Source organism: Lynx rufus, unplaced genomic scaffold (assembly GCF_022079265.1).
Source record: "Lynx rufus isolate CCGP_SWC_20201006 ecotype Redwood Valley unplaced genomic scaffold, mLynRuf1.p SCAF_39, whole genome shotgun sequence".
Taxonomy (NCBI): domain Eukaryota; kingdom Metazoa; phylum Chordata; class Mammalia; order Carnivora; family Felidae; genus Lynx; species Lynx rufus.
The window spans coordinates 1,017,675-1,035,546 of record NW_025814855.1 but is presented as its reverse complement, the minus strand read 5'-3'; the positions used below and the strand labels follow the sequence as shown (position 1 = coordinate 1,035,546).

At 49.1% G+C, this 17,872-nt stretch overlaps 1 protein-coding gene across 1 annotated transcript; it reads left to right on the top strand.

Annotated features, from left to right (window-relative positions):
- The first annotated feature begins 13,261 nt into the window (after positions 1-13,261).
- On the top strand, positions 13,262-16,160 carry LOC124522691 (zinc finger protein OZF-like). Its single transcript, XM_047094277.1, has 2 exons — positions 13,262-13,381; positions 14,677-16,160. Exons 1-2 carry the CDS (start codon positions 13,348-13,350, stop codon positions 16,158-16,160), a joined length of 1,518 nt encoding a protein of 505 aa, XP_046950233.1. The 5' UTR covers positions 13,262-13,347.
- Positions 16,161-17,872: the final 1,712 nt, after the last annotated feature.

Sequence of the window (17,872 nt, the reverse complement as noted above, 5' to 3'; positions counted from 1 at the left end):
GGTCCCGTTATGTCAGTGCGGAAGCGGAACTCCGGAACCTGTTACCAGGTGAGCAAAACTAAGAGCGCCAACATGGCCGCCCTCAGGAGACAGTCGCCACGTGCCGCCCCTCGGTATTGTCTACACGGAAGTCTCTCCTCTAGCTCTCACTGGAGGACGACGCAGCCCCTCGGCCCAGGGCTTTCTGGATCAAGTACTCCACAATTCCGTTGCGGCGGACAGGGGCCTCTTGCAGTAAGGAGCCAAGGTCTGCTTGGAGGGCCGAAGGGAAAAGGCACACACGGGCAGGCTCCCCTCCCGTTTGACAGAATGTAACCATGTACGTGTGCATGGCTCTTTGCCGCTGATCACCCAAGTGCTTGGAGACTTATTTCAGACCCAGAAAAGGGCAGCATGCTCCCTGAGGCTGAGAATATTGTTGGTGATGCTCCCAAAGGCTACAAAGCAAAGAAACACATCGTTCTATTGAGTGTTTTAGACACAAAATGTGTCCACGCCTAGTGGAAGGTAGTAAACAGTATCTTGGTTCAATTGTGTGCACTCCAGAGCATTAAGTTCCCTTGGTCAAGAGAGAAAATACTCCAGATTGTGCCACATTAGTAAAGATAAGAGGAAGGATGTTGAGCCGCCAGAATCCCAAGTACACAGATGTGACTGTCTCTCATTGCATAGTATTTAGTTAGGACACTGTACACTTTTTTTTTTTTTTTTTACTAGATCCAGGCCTTGGCAGGAACGAGAATCCTCTTCAGTTGGTTTGGCAAGAATCTCCCCTCCTGAATATCTGATCACCATTGATACCTGATTAAATTTCCTCGATCCTCGGCATCACACAGGTGATCTCTCATTATAGTGACCTGCTTTCAGCTAGTATCTTTTAGGTCAGTTTAGGAGGAATTTCCCTAATCTAGTGATTTTTTTTTAATGTTTATTTTATTTTTGAGACGGAGAGAGATAGAGCATGAACGGGGGAGGGTCAGAGAGAGAAGGAGACACAGAATCTGAACAGGCTCCAGGCTCTGAGCTGTCAGCACAGAGCCCAACGCGGGGCTCAAACTCACGGACCACGAGATCACGACCTGAGCCAAAGTCGGGCGCTTAATCGACTGAGCCACCAAAGCGCCCCTTAATCTAGTGATTTTCTATCACTCACCCTCCCACACACACCTGAACCATGCTCTTTGGCATAAATACCAACTTTTTATTTTTTTATTTTTATTTTTATTTTTTTTTTAATTTTTTTTCAACGGTTTTTATTTATTTTTTTGGGACAGAGAGAGACAGAGCATGAACGGGGGAGGGGCAGAGAGAGAGGGAGACACAGAATCGGAAACAGGCTCCAGGCTCCGAGCCATCAGCCCAGAGCCCGACGCGGGGCTCGAACTCACGGACCGCGAGATCGTGACCTGGCTGAAGTCGGACGCTTACCCGACTGCGCCACCCAGGCGCCCCTAAATACCAACTTTTTAAAAAATGTGAAGTTGAGTCCAATCTCTCTTGCCTTTACTGCAAGTTCCCATTGTCCCTACACCTGTGGGAATTGTCCTGACTGAAGTTTATATTACTGTTTCAACAAGTGTCTGAATAATTCTTCTTTAACAGATCTGTGTATTCCCAAGAAAGCATCTCTCCTGCCTGTAGAATCAACTGTTCTGTCCCATTCACTGAGAAACACTTTTATCCACTTCATATGTCTTATTTGATATCCTGAATACATTCACTTCCTTTTAGGAGTCTAACATCAATCTCAAACAGAGATCCATGAGAGAAAATGCTACTTTGATTTGGTACAGTGGCTGCAGTGTTCCAAGCTGGAGCTTGTATGCAAACCTGAAGATACTGGGAGTACCTTAAATCCATGATTTCACTGCTGAAAAGTGTTATCATATCTTTTGTGATGCGAGGACTGTTTTGTTTGAAGAATTGATATGATCTCAGGAGAACATTTATAAAATTCAAATTACAAAGAGCTATTATTAATGTGTGTGTAGTGACTCAACAGGGGTGGCAGAAATAGCCCTGTTGAAACATCCGTTGAAGGTCAGAAAAGGTAATGTCTCAGAGAAATTTTAGCAGTGATGTCTCAAAACCGAACGAATCAAGCTGAGCATGGGACCAGAATGGTCACTCTGAAATTTTGTCTCCAAAATACAAATCTCCGCTCTTGAAAAATTTGAGCAGTACCAAGCATGGAAAAAAGTTAAAGGGGGGCATTTAGAGTAACCAGAACTGTAACAAATATACAGGGAAATTGAGATTTCATGTTTATTCCCTTGTCTCCTTCATGATCTGTGAACAAATATTTGGTTTTAGGCACTTATTTTAGTTTCATGGGAGATATTACGTCGTAAGATAGATAAAGACCCTTGCAGTCACGGGAGCCGTGTTGTATTCAAGAAAGAAAGACCAGGAACAAAACGAGTAACTTTGGAAATAGGTACTATGTTAGAATGTAGAATGTAATATTACTCAGCCCAGTAAGGGAGGCTTCCTTAATAAGAGGAGAAAACACTTGGAATTGTGAGGGATGAACTGTATGGATATGTTTGCGATCAGTTCTAGGCAGAATAAGCAGTTGTTGGATAGTTCAGTCAGTGCAGGCTTCGTAGATCTCAGCAGTGGAGGGCCTGGGACTCATGCCCAGCTGGCCATTCCTTTACTTGGCTCACTACAGACACACTCAGGGCATGTGGGTGAGAAATCTTGGCTCTCCCTCTCCGAACCTGCAAATCTCCATCGTGGTGGACTGGGGCCTGGAACCAGTCAATGCCACTTTTCCTAGACCTCTGGTTTTCAGAGTTTGATCCCTGGACTTCACCCACAGTGTCACCTACGATCTCGTTTGAAATGCACATTCTGAATCCTGAACCCACATCTACCTAATCAGGCACCCTGTGGATCAGGCTCAAGAATATGTGTGTGTGTGTGTGTGTGTGTGTGTGTGTGTGTGTGTGTGTGTGTTGATGGGTTGTTGTTGTTGTTTTTTAAGTTTATTTATTTATTTTGTGAGAAACAGCAAAACAGAAGTGGGGAGAATAGAGAGGGGGAGAGAGAGAGAATCCCAAGCAGCTGGGCTTGAACTCACGAAACCACGAGATCGTGACCTGAGCGGAAACCAAGAATTAGATGCTTTACCGACTGAGGCACCCAGGTGCCCCAGGAATGTGTGTTTTAACAAGCTTCCAAGTGATTCTGATACATATTGAAGACATTTCCACCATTCTGCTGTGTGTTCTGCCAGAATATGTACCTACATTTCTCCTCATTAACAGACATTCTGTCTACATCGGTAGGCCTTTTAAACTGAAGTTGGTGGGGTGCCTGGATGGCTCAGTCGGTAAAGCATCTGACTTTGGCACAGGCCATGATCTCATGGTTCATGAATTCAAGCCCCACATCGGGCTCTGCGCTGACAGCGCAAAGAGCCTGCTTTGGATCCTCTGTGTCCCTCTCTCTGCCCCTCCCCCAGTCACACACAGTCTCTCTCTGTCTTTCTCAAAATAAGTAAACATTACAAAAACTTAAAAAAAAGAAACTGAAGCTGGCAAAAACAAAGAGAAAAAAAACCAAAAAACTGGATATGTACATATTTGTTTTCCTAATACAAGAAAGCATAAAATATTTTCTATCTTTTATTGAAGGAGCCCTATACCATATATAATTATAAAGTAGTATGTCAAAAGTCTCAGATAATTAAATCTTCCGGAGCGAAAAATGTTTGAAGTATAGTATCCTTTTAGAATGGCTTGTGCACATGGATTCCTCTGTGTATGTCTGTATGTTAAAATATGTACAAGCTGCTTTCCTTAGTAAAAATAAAGTCATGTTTTGTGATAGATCAGTACTTTGTTGTCTCCCTTAACAATGTATCTTGGATTGGGGCGCCTGGGTTGCTTAGTCAGTGAAGGGTCCGACTTCGGCTCAGGTCATGATCTCACAGTCTGTGAATTTGAGTCCCGTGTCTGGCTCTGTGCTGACAGCTCAGAGCCTGGAGCCTGCTTTGCATTCTGTGTCTCCCTCTCTCCCTGCCCTTCACTTGCTCATGGTCTGTCTCTCTCAAAAATAAATAAAATTAAAAAAATAATTGCTTTTAGGGTGCCTGGGTGGCTTAGTCGGTTGAGCGTCTGACTTCAGCTCAGGTCATGATCTCACCCTGTGTGAGTTCGAGCCCTGCGTCGGGCTCTGTGCTGACAGCTCAGAGCCTGGAGCCCACTTCAGATTCTGTGTGTCTCCCCCTCTCTCTGCCCCTCCCCTGCTCATGCTCAGTCTCTCTCTGTCTCAAAAATAATAAAAACATTTAAAAAGTTTAAAAAAAATAATCGCTTAAAAAAAAAAACAAAACAATGTATCTTGGACAACCTAAAGCTACTTCAGGCTTTTATACCTGATACCTCCTAAAGGCCACACTTAGTAGACCTGAAGCTGCCTCTTAAAAAACTGGTTGCCTTTCATTGTCTGCACGCTCCGTGGCTGGCCAGCTGCACTGGAGGAGCTGGGCCTACCTACTGATCGCCCCTCGGTCCTTCCAAAGTCCCTCCTCAAAGGCCATGGAAAACTTTGTGCAGGCGCTTAGGGTCATTCCTTGTTGCTAGAGAAGTGGGATTTGTGAGAATAGCTCTGGCTCACAGAAACATGTGGTTTGGGGAAATCAAAGATGTAAGGGCAGAGGTCAGGAAACTGATTCCTAGGGGCCATCTGGTTACCCATGGTATGGAGCAGCAGCTGTGTTCTGCTCAATAACTAAGGGTAAAAGCTACCAGTGGAATTGACAAATGGATCCAACTCTAGGGGTGCCTGGGTGGCTCAGTCACTTAAGCGTCCAACTTTGGCTCAGGTCATGATCTCATAGTTTGTGAGTTCGAGCTCCATGTCGGGCTCTGTGCTGACGGCTCAGAGCCTGAAGGCTGCTTCGGGTTCTGTGTCTCCCTCTCTCTGCACAGAGACTTGTGCTCTATCTTTGTCTCTCAAAAATATATAAATGTTTTAAAAAAATGGGTCCAACTCTTGGAAACTTGGTTTTGTAGATGTATAAAAAAGTGGAAACAAATTAAAAAAATAAAAACATGCAATCCCTTGTTTATTGCTATGGGTAATAGCTAAAATGTAATTAAAAGAGAGGGCTCTGGCAGAGGGGAAGCATGGAACATGAGGTTGCACGTCCTTCCATCTTCCTTTCAGGGCACTACCCAAAGCTACACATGGATGTGGAGCCCAGAGAGCAGAGGGTGGAGGAAACAGAGGTCTAGGCCGAAGGATATGAAGGCAACAGGAAATCCTGCTGCTTAGACCTTAGGGGAGGGGATCTCCCTGGACAAGGCTGATCTATGGCCTCAGTCTGGGCTCTTTAGGTCCCCGTCACCCCAGAAGCAGAGAGCATCACTCTTTCCCAGCAGAGGTCAGGTGCAGACAGGTGATACCATCCACTGAATCCCATGCTCCTCTTCCAGAGGCTGAGTCCTCACTTCTCACTCTGGAGGCTAACTCCCAACCTTTGCCACCTGGACGATGACCCTGCATGTAGGGGGACGATCTTGGTTGAAGTCAGCATCCATCTTTCTGACGAAAGAAGGAATGGTGCAGCTCATATTGTGCCCGTGCACAGCTGGACTGGCCATGGAACACATAGATGCAGGCCCAAGACATAGGAATGTCTGCTTACCACTCAAAGGAACACAAGGGGATGCAACCACACTAGCTTACGCACGAACAAGTAGTTAGTTCAGGCAAGTACGAGCAGCTGATCAGCACTATCCTAAACACGTAATGACCTGATGTACCTGATGAAATCTGTAACGTAAGAAATGAATCCATTTTCTAGATTTTAAATCTCATGAGATAGAACAGGCCTCCGTGGGACCAGATGAAAGGGCACCGGAAGGAAGTAACTGCTGTTAACATGACTTCGTGGACTCTCAATCAATAGCATCCACCTTTTCCAGAGATCCCTTGCCCCGTTAGGAAGTGCAGGACTTTGAGCAGTAGCTCCCTGTGTTTCTGGGCGCTGCCACACCAATAAACAGCCCATCTTTCTTCACTTTGAAAGCTGGGTGTTAGTCCTCTCTGGCTTGCTGTGCATCTGGCAGACGAACCCTCCCGTGGTTCAGCTACACCCTCTTACGGACAGGAGGCAGCCAGCATGATGTGGCCCTTGCTTCTGCCTTCTGGACTCTGAGGAGGGCGCCAAGACCCCACAGCACCCCAACCACAGGGATCTGGACCCTAAGTCTGTGTCAGTGTCACCAGCCTCCTGGCCTTAATGCCCGGGACCAGTTCTCAGTACAGGGGACTCCTGAGAGTGGCCGGGCGGACAAGGGACTGCCCTAGAAGTCTCTACAGTTTTCTGTGGGCTTGGAGGAAGGGCACTGGGGGCACATAGGAGAGATCTGTAGGCTGGGCCAGCCAGTCAGCCATGGAGCAGGAGGACAATGAAGCGCACAGCAATCTTTAAAAAGAATCAGGTTTACAGGGCACCTGGGTGGCTCAGGTGGTTAAGCGTCTGACTTCAGCTTAGGGCATGACCTCACAGTTTGTGAGTTTGAGCCCCGAGTCGGGCTCTGTGCTGACAGCTGAGAGCCTGTGGCCTGCTTCGGTTCTGTGTCTCCCTCTCTCTCTGCCCCTCACCCACTCTGTGTGTGTGTGTGTGTGTGTGTGTGTGTGTGTGTCAAAAATAAAGAAACATTAAAAAAAAGAATCAGGCTTAGGTCTAGTAAATGTGGAAATAAGAAGCAGTGGGTGTCAAATGAGGAAGTGGCTTTAGGTTGTCCAAGATATTTAGTTAAGTGAGAAAAGCATAGTGCAAATGTGTATACAAAATATGTTTTTAGGGGGGTGGAGCTCAGGGATAGAGCATTTGACTGTAAAATATATTTTTAGTTTTACCACAACACCGTTTATAGAAACCACTTTGAATCCACGGATGCCAACAGAATGACACACATATGAGCAGACACAATTCTAAAAGGATAACACTATACAGTAAGCCTCAGCTTCTCTGTTCATTTTTACAATTCTGTCTACATTGTCTCTTTCTTGCACTGATAATGTACAATGTTTTCAAGAATGAAGAAAGAGTTCATTTTGGAGAAAACCTTCAGAGTGACCATTCTGGTTATGTTTTCAACCTAATTATTCCTGTTCTCAGACACAAATGCTGAATCTTCCCTAAGGTCTTGGGGCGCCTGAGTGGCTCAGTCGGGTAAGCATCTGAATCTTGATTTTGGCTCAGGTCATGATCCCACAGTCGTGAGATGGATCTCCACATTGGGCTCCACACTGGGCATGGAGCCCACTTGGAATTCTCGCGCTCTCTCTCTCTCTCCTCTGCCCCACTCACGCGCATGCTCTCTCTCTCTAATTAAAAAAAAAAAATCTTCTCTGAGGGCTTAACTTTTTCCCCATCCACTGATGTTTCACCAGAGTTCTGTCTGCCACCACCCCTAATTACTACATAGTCATTGGTTAAAAACTTTTTGTAATTTGCATTTTGCAGCTATGATTCTGAGATAATACCAAATCCCCATACAGAACAATCTCTGCAAGAGAAATGATAATCACTTCCCAACAACGAGGTGAAATCATGGTTTTAAGTACCCAGGTACCTCATGGTGGAGAACAGCCTTTGCCTACATGCTCCATCTTTGAGGACTGCAGCCACTGTCCCCTCCCAAAATAACATTTATTACATTGTCCTCTTTTGAAGATGTTAGATTCCTAAAAGGAACTGGGTTTATGCCCGGATATGAAGATATTAAATGGATAAAAGTATTGTTCAATGAATTGGACACAAAAAAATTAATGATCAGACTAGAGAGGTGTTTTCTATGGATGCATTAAAAACAAAAAACCAAACCAAACCAAAACAAAACAAAAAACTCTTATTTCAGGGCGCCTGGGTGGCTGATTCCGTTGAGCAACAGTCTCTTGATTTTGGCTCAGGTCATGACCTCATGGTTGTTCAGTGGATCCTGTGTGGGACTCCCTGCTGAGTGTGGAGCCTGCTTAAGGTTCTCTCTCTCCCTCTGCACCTCCCCTGCTCACTCCCGCTCAAGCTTGCGCTCTCTGTCTCTCTCTCAAAACAAACAAAAAAAAAATCTCTTACTTCACAGTGGCCTCACATCCATCCTGTGTCTTCTCTGTCATGGCCCTATATGGAATATTTTTACCTTGTCCATGACCAAACATACAGATTGACAAAACTGTCTGTAATGGTTCCGGGTGTAAGTATTTGACTTGTAGGATGATAAGGTTTACTAGGTTCTGCTTCCAGCGACGTATTTTGCATCTAACTGACTCTAGGGAATATTACGTGCATTTGGATCTGTAGCCTTTGGGAACATATGAAATATTGTTTTTAGTTTTGGGACCATGCTGAGCATCAGGGAATCTGAAATAACGTCTCCAAACACTTGGGTGATCAGTTGCAGACGTCACTCTCCAGAAATCTGGGTATGGACCCTTTAAGAAGCAGCGGAGCCCCTCTGGCCTGGGACGTAAGACCCCGATTTCCTGAGCCCTCGACGGGGAGCGGCCTTTCCTCTGGGAGGTCCACAGGAGTGTTTTAATCCTGGCGCTGGGTGCCTGTGAACTACATTACCCAGAAGAGCGCGCGTCGATGGACGGCATCTCTGACCAATGAAGACAGAAAAGAGAGTCGTTTCTGGGTGTGCGCCTAACGTCGGGGCGGGACTTCCGGTTTCATCCACCTGGCGGTATTTTTGCCTCTTTTCATTAGTCTTCACCCGCTAATGTTCGGGACCGAGGCGACTAGCTGACAAAGCCCGAGGAGAAGCGGTGTCCCCGCCTCGCAGACGGCTCCACGAGTCGGCGACGCCGTCCGGGCTGCCCCGTTCCGGGGTCGGGACAAGGACCGCGGGCCCGGGTGTCCGTTCTCCCAGGGGGTCCGATGGCGGCGGCCGCGCGCAGGGACCCGACTGAGGTAAACGCGCGGCCCCAAGGGCCCTCCCCGCCCTCCCCCACCCAGACCCTCGAGGCCCGAGCGCGGGGCGCCTGCTCGCGTCCCTGCGGCCCAGGTCCCGGTGTCCAGGCCGGGGAGGCGCTCGCGGGTGGGGACCCCGTATCTGAGCGCCGGCATGACGGGGTGCGGGATTGGGCTGCAGAGGGGTCGGATGGTGCAGGGCTGCAGGGGGGTCTCAAGGGGGTGGAATCGGGGATGTGGGGTCCGCCTTCTGCTCTCTGGGAACAGAGGGTGTGCGGCGGGGTCACGGGGGTACTGGCGGTCTGGAGGGTTGCCCTAGACGCCAAGGAGAGTTCTGGCCAAAGGAGGGACACAACCTCCGTTTGGGATTTAACAGTTTCCCAAAGGCGGTTCAAAGGAAGAGCGGGCCGGACGGGAGTGATGAGGACATCGAGGCATCGGGAGGTTGGATCTTAGTTCAGGTGACACAGCTGGCAAGAGGGGACACAGCATTGAGGCACAGACGTTAGACAGCCAGCATGAAGTCAGTCGACTCCAGGGCCAGCGTGTACGGGAAGAGTGAGCCCGTCGAACCCAGCCGTGGATTCTATTTTTCTGTATTTCTCTTTTCTCTATTTCCAGCCTCTCTGCACAGTTTCCCGTTGCGGCAGAAGCGCTGTGGACCTTACGCAGGTCATTGGGGGGTATTTCAGCCCTTCGCTGGCCCTGACCCCCCACCTCCATATTCTCTGGATGTGGTGTCCTGGGGCTCTCAAGTGTCATTCCCCCAGGCTTGGGTCTGGGGGCCCTGGGGAAACCCCCAGCAGAGGATCCTAAGTCCTTGTCGGCCTTTATGGCGTTTCCATCTGTGGCACCTGACCTAAACAGGTGTGGAGAGTTCTGCCAGGAACCGGTTCTAAGATATGCAGGCGCTTAGGGGTCTAACCGGCTGAGGGTGTTCAGAAAACCACAGCTGTCCTTCTAAGTGGGAACAAGAGCAGGGGGACAGGAGTCACGGCTGGAACAACGGAGAAGTTGGGTGTATATTCTGGAGGTGATGAGGAGGTGTGAATCAGAGGCAGAAAGCGATCTTTTTTTTAAAAAAATTTTTTTTTCAACGTTTATTTATTTTTGGGACAGAGAGAGACAGAGCATGAACGGGGGAGGGGCAGAGAGAGAGGGAGACACAGAATCGGAAACAGGCTCCAGGCTCTGAGCCATCAGCCCAGAGCCTGACGCGGGGCTCGAACTCACGGACCGCGAGATTGTGACCTGGCTGAAGTCGGACGCTTAACCGACTGCGCCACCCAGGCGCCCCGAAAGCGATCTTAATAAGGCCTTCCCAGACTCCATCTGGCTGCAGAGTGGAGAGCAGACTGTGGGACCGAAGGAGCAGGAGGGAAGATGGGGCTGCAGGATATGCCAACGTCCAGGTGAAGGTTAACGGACCAGGGTTGTGGCTTGGGAAAAGTGGTTGGACTCTGGATGCATGTTTGAAAAGGGGCAACTGGGGGCGCCTGGGTGGCGCAGTCGGTTAAGCGTCCGACTTCAGCTCAGGTCACGATCTCGCGGTCCACGAGTTCGAGCCCCACGTCAGGCTCTGGGCTGATGGCTCAGAGCCTGGAGCCTGTTTCCGATTCTGTGTCTCCCTCTCTCTCTGCCCCTCCCCCGTTCATGCTCTGTCCTTCTCTGTCCCAAAAATAAATAAAAAACGTTGAAAAAAAAAAAGGGGCAACTGAATTCTCTAATGAGGGAGAAGGAGTGAAATACAGGACTCGGGGATGACCCAGTGTTTTAGGCCTTAGCAGCTGTAGGAGTGGAAGGTCCATGGTCTAAGATGAAGAATGCAGCAGAAGTAATATTCACTGCGGGGAGGGGAGTATCAGGAAGTATTTGATTTAGGTATGTTGAGAGTCTGGGGTGTTTCAGAGCCCACCGAATGGATGCGTGATGTGGGCAGATGTGCGCATAGGTCTAAAAATCAGGGGAAGGGTTCAGGATGGAGGCATCCAAAATGAGGTGGGTACAGGTGTGTGAGCCATGGTCACGTTTAAGGGGAGTGATCTTCGGTCGACCTGGGTGGGTCAGTCGGTTGAGCGTCCAACTCTTGATTTCAGCTCAGGTCATAGTCTCAGGGTTGTGGGATCGAGCCCCCTGTTGGGCTCTGTGCTGGGTGTGGAGCCTGCTTAGGGTTCTCTCTCTCTTTCTGCCCCTGCCCCGCCCCCCTCGTGCACATGCACGCATATGCCCCCCGCCTCAAAAAATAAGAAATAAAAGGACGGGTAATCTTCAGGTTATGACTGCAAAGCTGCTAGGGGACCAGGTAGAGGAGGGTGGGGGCCATGGGTACCTGGGCGATAGGTTAAGGCTTCACAAACACAAATGAGGCAGGTAAGTGGTCCTGGGAGCAGTACATGTCGGGGACAGGATAGTCTGGCAGGTGGCTAAGGCTTCCAAGGCAATGGTGGACATGAGGTGGATGCAGAGACAAGGGATAGATAAGCGAGGCAAGATGTCACGCAGACTAGAGCAGGTGTTCATTCACCACTCTGTGCACTCACCAGGGTTTTGTGAGGACTTTGTTGGGGCCTGGGGTGCTTCATTCAGCCCGGAGGATAAGGTCAAGGGCAAATGTGGTCATTTGTGAGGGTCAGTAAGGTGGGCCACTGATGGAGCTGGGCTTTGGATGAGGGTTAGGTGGACCCAGGAAGGTTGTGGTTGCTTTGGGGACAGGAAGTGCAGCACCTAGTGGAATAGGGCTGTGGGTATCTGAGATCCCCAAGTCTGAGGCCAGGAACAGACCCAAGCAGTGAAGCCGTCATAGGAGGATTAGGGCCTGTGACTTTGTGCGAGTCCTGGGAAGTCAATAGCAGTATTCAGTCCTGTTTGAATTTGCAGAGCATCCCGTGGATGCTGTCGTCGGTTGTGGTGCAAGGCCTGAATCTAGGATCCAATACTGTGTGCTGCACCCATGTCCGGGAACCATGGGGGCCTCAGACGGCCAGCGTGCTGCTTCCCCTCCCCACTCTGCTCCCACAAGTAAGATCTCCCAACCAAACAGCGTTTTTATCCAGGGATCAGGAGCAGTTCCTGTGTAGCCCTCTAGTTGGTTTCAGTTCCCTACCTGCCCGTGGAGTCACTCAAATCAGCCAGTGACCTCTTCCCACAGGAAACAGGGCACCTCTTTGTACTGCTGTAACAAAGCTTGGATCTCACAACCACTGGCTGTTGGCTCTTTCCCAGAGTGCAGCCCCCGTGTGGCCCTGTGTCGCATTGTTGCATCCACACGACTCCTGAAACAATGCTACGGGCACCAGTGACAGTCACAACAAAGTTTATTACAATGAGAGGCAAGGCCGACCGATCGGGACCAACACTCTTGATGAGAATGCGGCCCCGAACAGCCGGGGTACAGAGTTTTTATACCCCATCACATCGTTTTATCATCACCTGGGAACAGAACAAAGAAACAGGTTCCAGATGAGTTAGAAACAGTTGCCTAATGAGGTGTTTACTTTAGACTTTCTGCCTCTAAGTTGCAACCGGTGGATCTCCTTGACCCTGCCTCTGATGCTCTTTTCTTTGAACTTTTGTTTCCTTAATTGGTGAAGCCTAATTTACAAGAGTATGAGGCGTAGTTTACCAGAGCAAAGCAAGGCTGTTATCTCTTAACCTTCAGTGTCAACACAAAGCTGTTATTTTTCAAGCTAAGCATTAGCCCTACAGTACAATTTAACCCTTACAGCGTGTGGCGTCCCCCTCTCCCAGACTGTGACTGTATATGGTTAGAAAACTGTAGATGTCATCTGTCCGGTGGTAGGCGCCCTGTGTTTGCCATCCCCATAACCCTAGCACACAACCCCACTCTCACCAGCGGGGTGAGGAAGAGGTGGTGGAGATACCATAACACACAGTAGTGAGGCCAAAGAGATGCCTAAGGTGTGTGGGGCAGCAAGCTGGTGGTGGCTGTGTCTGGGAATGTGAGGGATGTGCAGCCTCGAGAGTGATGTGTACTTGCAGAGCGTGTATGCCTGGTGCCCCAGGGCCCTGGTATTGAGAATTACATGATTTGTCCGTATCAGGGGACTGCTTAGCAGAAATGAGTGAATGCTTCTGTGCCAGACCCTTGTTTGCTACTTTTTTATCCTCATCTGCTCATCGCTGGTGCCTGTAATCACTGGGCCTGTGAGGAGACAGTGGCACCAGCGGTGCTGGGGCCTGGCTTCTCTTCTGTGTTGGATGCTTGGGAGGAAGATGGGTGAGGGGTAGATGTGTAGGGGATGGATTGCCATCTTTGGGGGAGAGGCTGTTCATGGTTTCATCTGTCTCCATCTTGCCAGGGCACTGTGACCTTTGAGGATGTGGCCGTGTACTTCTCCAGGGAGGAATGGGGTCTCCTTGAGGAGGCTCAGAGACGCCTGTACCAGGATGTGATGCTGGAGAACTTGGCACTTGTAACCTCCCTGGGTAAGGTCTGCACACCCACCTCTGCCCTGAGCTAGCCTCTCCCTTTCCCTTTTTCCCCCAAGGGCAGGTCTGCCCTCCCATCAGGACCATGACCGCTGCTTCCTTCCCCACTTTCTTGAGTAGGCAGTGTGGTTGGCTGGGCTGAGGTATGGGCACTGCCTACTCCTTGAGCAGCCCCAACACCTGCTACTGCCAAGCCTCTCAGGGAAAGAACCAGGGTCAGGAGTGTTCCAGTCACTTTGCTTGCCCTCTCCCTGCCAGGTGACTCTTCTAGTTACAAAGCACCTGAGAATCCCAGGTTCTGCCTTTTTCTTCTGGCTAACATTTCCTCATTCCTGCTTGGGCCAGAGGTTGCCATCACTGACCTCATCACTGTTACGTAGACCACGGTCTGTTCTTGCAGGACCCTCCTTGGAGGTTCTCTTTATGATACTTAACTTTTCTTTCCCTTGTGCTGCTGTGCACTGAGCTGTGCTTGGTCAGTGCCGGCTGCTCACCTCCTGTCTTCCCCTCAGTACTTGCATCATCCAGGTGCCACATAGTTGCCCATCTCGGGGCGGGGGAGGGGTGGGAGAGCCTGTTGTGGTTCACAGAAGAGATATGAACCCAACTAAAGCAGGATGGGCTCAGAGGGAGCCTGGCTGTGAACAGTGACACACCTGGGAAAGGACAGGACCCCAGGGCTGTGTACATGTCATACCAGAAACTTATTCCGTGGGACTGGTCTTTCGTTGGTAATGACAGTGGCACCCACACTTCATATGTGCCTTTTCTTCCCCATTCTTCACACTGAGGTGACTGGTCAACTGCTACTCAGCACTATACTCTTGCTTCCCACCCTGGGCTCATCTGTTCCTCTCTAGACTCCTCATCTTGACCGGTTTTGTCACTGCTCTATTTGGGGTGCTTTCCATATCGATTCCTGTGTACCGTGTCCTGAGGTGCACATAGATTCTTCAACAGCCCTTGCATACCAGCTTCTCTTTCACTGTTGAATTTTCCTGGGCCTGAACACACCCTTTTGCCCAGCAGACTAGGTCCTGTTGAAAGTTATTTGTAGACCCTGCCTGTCCTCAGTGTTGTTTATGTCACCTCATGAGGCCCCCCCCCACCCCCATTTTGTGATCATTAGTGGCCCGGTACTGCTAAGCGGCCTCATCCTCAGCCTGCACTTGAACCTCTTGTCCTATAAGCAATCTCATGGGCTCGTGTCTGGGTTTGTTAGACACACACATGTGTGGGGCTGCCCACCCACAAAAGTCACTGTGCGCTTCACCAGCATTTCCTGCTTTCAGGTTGTCAGCATGGAGCAGAGAATGAGGAGGCACCTTCTGAGCAGAGCGTTTCTGTAGAAGGAGCGTCACATGTCAGGACTCCCAAGGCAGGTCTTTCTCCCCAGAAGGCCAGCCCCTGTGAGGTGTGTGCTCCAGTCTTGAAAGACAGTTTCCAGTTGGCTGAGCACCAGGAAACCCAGTTCGATGAGAAAGTGTACACTGGTGGGACACATGGGAAAAGAGTCTATTTCAGCGGAAACCTTCGGCAGCAGCAGAGGGAGCACACTGGAGATCAGCCCTTCAGAAGCAGCGCGAGTGGAGCTTCGGTGGCAAAGAGCTGCAGACGGCATGTGTCAGGGAAGCCCTTCATCTGTGGGGAGACTGAGAAGGACTTCCTGGTCAGCTCGGGATTCCTCCAGCAACAGGCCACACACACTGGGGAGAAGTCAAACAATGGAACTGAGTGTGGGGCAGCCTTCCACAAGGGAAAAACTCAACACCACTGGGGAGACTGCACAGAAGCTCTCAGCAACCAACACACATTTGTTCATCACCAGAGAGTCCTCCCCGGGGAAAGATGTTACATGTGCAGTGAGTGTGGGAAATCTTTTAGCCATAACTCTAGCCTCATTAAACACCAGAGAGTTCACACCGGAGAAAGGCCTTATGCGTGTGGGGAATGTGGGAAATCCTTTAGCCAAAGCTCCAACCTCTTTCAACATCGGAGAGTTCACACTGGAGAAAGGCCCTATGAGTGCAGTGAATGCGGGAAATCTTTTAGCCAAAGTTACAGCCTGAATAACCATCGGAAAGTTCATACCGGAGAAAGGCCTTTTGAGTGTGGAGAATGTGGCAAATCATTTAGTCAAAGATCCAACCTCATTCAGCATCGGAGAATTCACACTGGAGAAAAGCCTTATGAGTGCAGTGAATGTGGGAAGTCCTTTAATCAAAGCTCTGCACTCCTGCAACACCATACTGTTCACACTGGAGAAAGACCCTATGAGTGCAGTGAATGTGGGAAATCCTTTACCTACAGTTCCAGTCTCTTAAAACACCAGAAGGTCCACACTGGATCAAAGCCTTATGAGTGTAGTGAATGTAGGAAATCTTTTAGCCAAAATTGCAGCCTTGTTCTACATCTGAGAGTTCACACTGGAGAAAGGCCTTATGAGTGCAGCAAATGTGGGAAATCTTTTAGCCAAAGCTCTGCGCTCCTTAAACACCAGAGAGTTCACACTGGAGAAAGGCCATATGAGTGCCGTGAATGTGGGAAGTCCTTTAGGCGAAGCTCCAACTTCAGTGACCATCGAAGGGTTCACACTGGAGAAAGGCCATATAAGTGCAACCAGTGTGAGAAATCCTTTAGTAAAAGCTCTGGCCTCACTCGACACCAGAGAGTTCATACTGGATTGGGCCTTATGAGTGTCTTGAATGAGAAAGCCATTAGCCAAAGGCCTTACCTCATTGATTACCACAAAGTGCACATGGCAAAAACAACTTAGTTGTGTAGCAAATGTGTTTCCTTGTTCAGTGTAACAGCACTCGAGGCGATCTCTTTTGAGGGGGCCATCTGCCTGTTGAGCCTCATGCATCCAGACATCAGAATAAATGGCAGGTATGTGGGAGCTGCATTGCATGTTTCAGCGTAGGCCCGTGTCAGGTTTTCATTACTGTTGATTCTGTAGCAGCAGCCATTCACCTCTGCCACACGGCAGGTGCCACACGTGTATCATTTCTCCATCTTGACATGTTCAGAGAAGTAAACCTTCCTGTTTTCCCATTTGTGGTAAATATGTGAGAAGCCAAAGTACTCATTCCTTTCTGTCTGATGACCCAGTTGTGGTCCAGAGGACTCCATCTGACTTTCCAAGTCACCTTTTTAGGGATGTTGTTGGTCTGGGGACTCTTGTGGAATTTTTAGCCTCCAAGTCACCAACCCAGGAACAGCCTGCCTCCGTCATTCTGGTTTGTGCTATAACAAAGGCCTTATTGTTTGAGTCGCCTTTATCTTGAGGGTTAGACTCACGCTTATGGGGTGCTTTCAGAACAGTGGAATGTTTGTGCACTGCAGGGGGATGGGATGATGGTAGTCCTCTCTCTAGTTTGGTCCTTGTTTGCATTGCTGCCCAAGGCCTGTAGGAAAATTATGTCAGGTTTTGTGGCTGAATTGTAGCCTAGATACAGGACATTTTGTGGTGTTGGAGCTCACCCTGAAGAGGGGGCAGTTGTGACAACCTCTGGTACTTCTTGGAACCACATAAAATTGTTCTCTGCTTTGCAGGGGATACTGTATCGTGCTCAGCACTGGTGCAGGAATTCTGTACCCAGGTCCTGCAAACGAGTGATGTACGCTGATGTCCAGAATTCTGTGTGGTAGTGTCACTGGCTGAAAGACTATGGGGAAATTATCATTGTATACAAACAGTGGGTAAATAGAAGAGTGCAAGAGACTGCAACATCTGGTTGGAATGAGCCTCTTTTAAAAGGGCACCTGCCATTGTTCCAGGGGCGCCTGGGTGGCTCACTCAGTTAAGCGTCTGACTCTTGATTTCGGCTCAGGTCATGATTTCATGGTTCATGAGATTGAGCCCCGTGTCAGGCTGTGTGCTGACAGCAGGGAGCCTGCTTGGGATTCTCTCTCTCTCTCTCTCTCTCTCTCAAAAACAAAAACAAAAAGATGAAAAAATAAAAGGGTGCCTGCCATCATTCCAGTTGGTAAGGCTGTGAAGGATGAACAGGAACAGAAATTCTCAGATCCTCCCCGGGTAGGAGCACCTGGGTGGCTCAGTCAGTTAACCGTCCAACTCTTGGTTTCCGCTTAGGTCATGATCTCGTGGTTCGTGGGTTCAAGCTCCACACTGGGCTCTGTGTTGCTGGTGCAGAGCCTGTTTGAGATTCTCTCTCCTCTCTCTCTCTCTCTGCCCTTCTGTGCTCCCTCAAAATAGATAAACTTAAAAAAAAAAAAAAAAAGAAAGAAAAAGAAAAAAAATTCTCAGATCCTCCTGAACTATGAGTCTTGTGTAGCTGAGGGCCTTGTCAGAAAATAATCTAATGGTTTTACAGATTCCTGTAGTTTGTCTGCATTGTTCACCTTAAGGCCATTGCTGCACAGGAGGGAAAACAAGAATAGAAAGAAGGAAGATCTCAGTCCAGCATTGTGGGCTTTGGTACCCAGCCTGCATTCCCGATCACTCAGGTGGAAATGGCTTTCATT

Excerpts from the sequence above, each read along its gene's own strand:
- LOC124522691 (XM_047094277.1), top strand. The coding sequence starts at position 13,348 with ATGCTGGAGAACTTGGCACTTGTAACCTCCCTGG. Across the intron at positions 13,382-14,676 it reads GGCACTTGTAACCTCCCTGG|GTTGTCAGCATGGAGCAGAG; the intron begins GTAAGGTCTGCA and ends TCCTGCTTTCAG.